A 6,723-nucleotide genomic window follows, 5' to 3' on the forward strand; every position below is an offset into this window, starting at 1 on the left:
CCAAGCCTCAAACCACAACAGATGCCTATATTGACTTCTTCCTCTAAAAGTAAGTTATCAGAAAAATAAAATGTGTGGGAATTCTAGGAAGGAGAAAAAAAAAAAAAAAGCAAAAGCTAAAAACCCTTCAGCTTGAGCAAGTCACAGGGGATAAAGTATGTAACTTGTCTTTAAAAAAAATGTGTTCTCCTGTTCCCTTAGTCCCTGCTACGTCTAGAGCAGAACATACAGCAAACAGTCTCTGCAATACAGTAGTCCACTGAAGTATTTACTCCTACAATATGCTTAATAAATGCTTTAAAAAGTGGCAGGGTCGAGGGGGACCACATCAAATACTGAATTCCACCATGTATAAAGGAGACCATTTAGACTTGAAATTGATTCACTGGGGAAAGATAATCACTTCATAATTTTATCTTTTAGAGAAAAACAAAAACATTCCACAGGAAAAAAAAACAAACATTATTAGTGTCCAGACAGCTCTGACTTAAAAACATTACGACCACTCAGTATATTGGAACACTAAGACAATTTTCCCCAAAACTGCAAGCTTTAGAGTTAGAAGACACTGCACAACACAAGCAATCTTTCAAAGCAAAGTGCAGTGCCACTGTGAACACAAGGGGAAAAAAATAGAACCTGCAAGGCCAGTCTACAAAAATAAGTTGAAAGACCACACTTTAATTGAAAAAATCTTAGAATATAACTTTATTGTTAGCTAAATCCTCACTCATTTTCCTTAAAATCCTTTTCCCTAAAATCAATCTAAAAGAAACATTATGCAATGGCATTTGTGACAAAGAAAAGAATCCACTCCTCCACACTTTGTAAGGTTGTTGTTGTGTTTTGTTTGGTTTGTTTTTTTTTAATTCTGAGAATACTATCATGTAAATGTATTAGCTAAACATTTTCCTAAAAAAAGTAAACTGAGTACTGGACCCACATTGCCTCAGGTTTTAGACTACAACAACAGTTAAGAAGAGAAGCATTAAAAAAAAAAAAAGTCAAAACTTTGTAAAAACAATCTGCAAATTATAATAAATACATTGAAATGTAACAGCTTGGAATTATTTCTCATTTCCAGCCTTACAGGCTCAATGAACTGAGATTTTAATGGAACTACAAAACATGTAAACTTACAAGATACAGCCAAAGCCAGCCTGCCTGCCTTTTTGTGACACATCACCAGCCAGGTTGGTTTTAAAATCAGAACAGGGTCCTCAAACTATGCAACTTATGGATCCAGTAACATTTAAGTTCTGGCTTCTTATATTTAACATATGGTGGTGTTATTATCAATAACGTAATGGGGATGCAAGGACCTGAAATTTATTTTGGAATACAAACAAAAGTGTGTGGATGGGAATGCTTTTAACTCGGGTGAGGAAATTAAGATCGGAATTCATAACATTACATCTCCGGTGAATAAGAAAACATTTTCACAGGCTTTTGGAGCAGATGCTTTGTAAGAATATAAACTCACGCCTCCTCTTAGACAACACATGGGAACACTTCGGTATTGAGGCAACATTTCCTAACCTCTCAGTGCAATTCCTGCCCTGCAAAGTGCACGCTCACTCTCTTCGTCCACCAGTAACTCCAGCACACAAACCACTTTGATCATACTGGCTATCTCCACTAACCTCCCCAGCAAGAGCCTCTTCCCAATTTTTCTTCTCTTCAGGTTTTTAAGATTTGTGAAATAATGGGTTTATTAAAATGTTTATTCAAAATCAAAATGCATAGAAACAGCCTAGGAAGAAGGGGGAAAAGAAAAAGGTTGTGCATGATTAGATTCCAGTGCTCTTGGAGCACACACTTGTAAGACTAACACCAGTCAAGTGCATACTGAGATGAGATGAAGTTTGTACAGAAGGGCAAGACAAAAGGTAAATGATTTATAATGTGCTAATACATGCCTTATATTTACTTGATACAGTACACTTCCAAATTACCTTTAAACTGCATTTCCAATCCCCAGGCTTAAATATACTAAAGAAGTTCTACAACAGGAGAAAAACTGATCAAGCTTTCTTCTGGGTTAGCCATAATAAGCTAATATGCTGTGAAGAAGCCTCTGGTGAACAGGGATTATGGACAAGGGTGCTAAAGAGAGCCCTTCACCCACAGTTACAGTACAGTCCTGTCTGTGACTAAACTCTGGAATGTTTTCCTACTTAAAATGACCAGCATGCAAATTGCCGTGCTGTTGTCGAAAGGCATGCTATTTTAAATTCACTGGTAAGTGACACTCAGAAGGAAGAAGAAAAAAAAACCAAAAACACACAACCAACACCACAACCAACATTCTAAATAGCTTTCAGTCAGATCTGGACATATTGGTCTCCACAATTATTATTTGCTGCAATGCTTATAATTTCATCTTAAACTGATTTTTGAAGACTTGTGTTTCAGATCAACATTTCTTTTAGCAAGTCAGACATTACTTAGCATCTGAGTCACTGGAAAGGACATATTTACTACCTCTCACCCATGAGCAACTTTGCATTTTACTGGAATATTTTAAAGTGCATAAAAGATTTTCTGCAGAGTTATTTATATAAGCAGTTATTTCACTTATATTTCAACTTGCACGATCAGTATTCATGGCCTTATTAATAAACACTGGGTCTCAAAGAATCTGGTACAACTTGGGTGCCCACTGCAGAAAGCCTTGAGGCTCTGGTTATACACAGTGTTAGAATTGCACATTTCAAAGTTATAAACTCTAAGGACTTCTCTCAGGATTGCTGAGGATCACTAATAGAATTACTCTCCCAAACAAACAAGGTCAATTCTTAAACACAAAGTCAGCAGTTTAGAATTCAGATAACAGATAATGTCTAGAGGTAAATAAATTAAAAATACAATGTATTCATTTGTTTAATTATAAATAATTCTAATACATTTCTTACTATGGCAACTTCTAACTACATCTCTTACACCTTCTAGCAAAGACCATATCTGGCAACACAGCCTATTAAAAGTATAAAAAGCCAAAAAATGCCAGGTAACTTTTAATAAGCACTACCATAAATATCTCCCAGATTACATCTGAAGATACTTAGAAATAAGAAAACAAGTGTCAAAGTAGGGGGAAGAAACAAAATTTAAACAAATCTCTACACAGTCACTTCTTCACAGTAACTTAACATACTCTGGCTAACCACATACAGCTGACTCTGCTGAAGAGGAAGAAACTTTTTGTTTCTGAAGTGCAGTTGGTAATCACAGGGGCAAAAAGCAGGTTTCCAGGTCATGGTACTTGAGAGAAAGCCAGTGCCTGTTTGGAAGAATTTCTCATAGAAAAGAAAAACTGTGAAACAATCACACAGTTCAAATATTACAATTAGTTCAAGGTTGGCAGGTTCCACTGGAACAAACTCTTCCTAGCTAATCTTAATATCTCCCAAGAACCTTTAATGATATCTTGAAAGAAACTAAACAAGTGCAAACTGACTGCAAAGGAACACAAACGGAAAAACTAAGTGTGTTGTATATTTTCAGGTAGCTGTATTTGCCTAACTAAACCTCCAGTCTTAAGTTCTGAATTGCAGTAAATATACTCTGACAGGTTCTCCTGTGGAATTTAAGTCAAGTAGCTTTTTAAAATTGATTTTGCCATGGAAACTTTTTGTCTGTCAGTCTAGTGCTCTCCCAGAAACAGACGCCATGCCAACAGTCCATGAAGCCTACAGCAAAAGTAACTGAGGTATGGTGCTGAGGTCACTGCAATTTCAGAAGCTTTTCAGCCCTTTACATGACTTGTTTCCAAAACGGTAGCAACCTGAAGGTTTCTCCTGCCAAGTCTATAGTATCTCCAAATCCACATGACGCACATCAGGGTTTCGTTGCTGAAATAAAATTAAGGGGGGGGGAAAAAACACCTTTTATATTGAAAATATTCAAATACATTTTTGCACAAGAATATAAATACTGTATTTCTGGTATGATGTTGGCAAATGGATAACAAATCCCCCTTTCTGGTAACGTAGGGACTATTTTGACATGAGGAATAGCTTCAAACAACATTGCTCATACTGTAAGCAATTTTTGGAAAGCTAAGTAATCTTTTTATTTGACAAATTCTTTTCAACATCACAGATAAATTAGTTCTTATGCTTTATACAGTATGAAGCAGCTCTTGACTTTTAAAAAGACAGTTAGATTTGGTATAAAACTGTCCAAATAAACAAATAAACATCTCGCACTTTAACAAAGTTTTAAAAGACAATTTCCTGAATCAGGGATAAGATTGCTGAAATAATTCGTTCTATGCCACTGAAGTTATTTATAAAGGTTCAAAATACTCTTTGTGTCGAGAAATATGCATTTTCTGATATTGTAGAAATATATTATCATCATTACATGGACTGTATAATCCATGAGAGGTTTACTGAAAGGCACCGACTTCAAAGTCATCCAGCATGTGAATCAGGCTAGCATATTTAGTAAAGCATATTCAACAGCAACACAACCACTGAAATCCCTGCCTGTATCAAAAACCAGTATTTATGTTTATAAAATTAGCTAGGATCCTACTCTTCAAAAACCATGAAGAACTGGATCTGCTGGTGCAATTAAACTCAAAAATAATAGTTCGATTTTTAAACAGCACTGCTCTAGGCATAGAAAATAAAACTAGAATGTTTATCAAATATAATAAGCAAGGATAGACATGCTCTTGAGCAGTGTCTCAAGACTGGAAAATGCAGTCTGATCTGTCTGGCAGTCAGCATGCTTATAGTTCTGTATTCATGCCAGAAAAGTTAAGATTAGCAGCTACAATATAATTATAAAATTGAAAATGGAAACAGACCTTCATTGCATCACCCAAGTGATATTGACATCACAGAATTTTAAAAAAAATAGTAATAATAAGAAAATTACGGCAGGCTTATGAATGAAGTAAACACGGTACTGCTTCAACAAGAGCAAAAAATGTTGAATAAGCCCTCACACACTGACATATTTGATACTAATGTTAGGTACCATAATTAAAATAAACAGTGTCATCTGCTTCTTCAAAACCAAAACAGAATTCAACAGCCTGTAAAAAAACTGACATTCTAAGAATAAAGTAACAAAGACACAGTCAGGTCTCATTTTGCAAAAATATTGTTCTACAGTGGTATACAATTGAACAAAATACATAAGAAGCAGATCAATGGCAAAGAAAGGGTCTGCTGCTGGTCAGAACTTAGGTAATAATACTACAGCAAGAAAATCTGCATTAGGATTATCAACGTTTTCCCCTCTCCCACATTTACAGACAAAATTCCAAAAGCTGCTGCAAGAATACTGTTTGAAATACATCACAGAATAAGCATTCCTTAATAAGCAACTAAATTTTACCTTTAGGTCCTTCTCAAGTCTGTCTACTTCAGCTCCCAGTGTGTCAATGATATTCTCACCATGCTTAAGCATGAAAGCTTCTAATTCTTCAAGGGTTTTCACTTGCTGAATTTCCTAGGAAGAAATCAGATTTAAGAGGTTGAGATGAGGGAAAGAAAAGAAATGAGTAACACTACAGAGAGTCCTGACGTATTTCAAGTGGGAGGAGGGGGAGGGTGGACCACTTTTCAGCTTTTGCCATTTCCTTCCAAAATGTCATCTGTTCTTGTATCTCAAAATGCACAAGAGTAGCATCTATTCAATGAAAAGAGCTAGCTTAGCATTACACCTGCAATTCATATAAAGCCTTCCTCTATCATTAATGATTTTCCTCCTTTATTGTCCAAATAAGTTTAGAGAATTTAGTTCCTTTTCTCTAAGTTTCTGGGTCATCCCTTACTCACAGCAAGGCAGAGCAGGGTACCCCTGTGTATTCTTTCCTCATTTTCATACACTCTTGCTATTCTATTACACTGCTTACTCTGAGCGTTACACTACCAACTCATCTGAAAATCCACAAGGATTACTATGAAGGCTGCTGTAAACGCAGCATAATATGAACAGACTCAAAGACAGGTGACAAGAACTCAAACTAGGAGACACATACCATATGAGACTGAAAGAATGAGGTTAGGGAAGACAGAATGCTATGCTCCTCCCTCAAAAAAACAGACATCAGAAGCACCAAAGCAGGTAGCACAGCACTGTCACAAGCTCTCTTGAGAGGTGTCTCAGCAAGCTGGCCAGAAGCTATTTGCCCTGCAGTGTCTCAGCCATAGTTTAGGCCACACAGCTGCTGTACGTTTAAGACAAACAGGTTATTGCTAACTAATTATTAAATAGCCAATGTTTCTTGTGTATACAATACAGTATCAGTTACAAAATTAGGTTAATCTGAACCACAGCATTTCAACAAGTATGTCACAACTTCAGAAAGAGTGATGTCGATAGCAAAGCTAGTTGAATGAGCCAGTTGTTTGAAGAACTACAGATCACAAGGCAAGCACTATGTCTGCCCTTGACTTTGGGTGGCTGTGTCCTGCTAAAAAAAAGTGGCTGTCCTTCAACCACGGATAGTTGACACCAGGTAACTGCATGAAACAATGTAAGAAATAGTTGCCAACCTAGAAACAACCAGGAAGAACTTTCCCTAGAATACCAGTTGGGTAAAGAACAAAAGCTAACTTAGCCTTTGAAAAGAAAAGTAGTGAACTAAACAGCTCCAAGAGCAAAACAGCTGAGACTGGGCACTATAAAACCAAGCAAGCCTGCAGTGCCTCAGTTGTACAACACTGACATCACTCTTCCTGTGACTGGATTTCCTGCTGC

At 36.6% G+C, this 6,723-nt stretch overlaps 1 protein-coding gene across 1 annotated transcript in view; it reads right to left on the minus strand.

The window, feature by feature from the left end:
• Positions 1 to 3,301: 3,301 nt before the first annotated feature.
• Positions 3,302 to 6,723, minus strand: part of SLC30A9 (solute carrier family 30 (zinc transporter), member 9) — a 30,220-nt gene continuing 26,798 nt past the window's right edge. The window contains exons 16-17 of the mRNA XM_008946472.1: positions 5,356 to 5,469; positions 3,302 to 3,854 (exon numbers count right to left, since the gene is read on the minus strand). Coding sequence (XP_008944720.1) covers positions 3,810 to 3,854; positions 5,356 to 5,469 — 159 coding nt within the window. The 3' untranslated portion in view covers positions 3,302 to 3,809. The remainder of the gene's footprint in view (positions 3,855 to 5,355; positions 5,470 to 6,723) is intronic.

This window comes from Merops nubicus, unplaced genomic scaffold (genome assembly GCF_000691845.1).
Source record: "Merops nubicus isolate BGI_N331 unplaced genomic scaffold, ASM69184v1 scaffold19510, whole genome shotgun sequence".
NCBI lineage: Eukaryota > Metazoa > Chordata > Aves > Coraciiformes > Meropidae > Merops > Merops nubicus.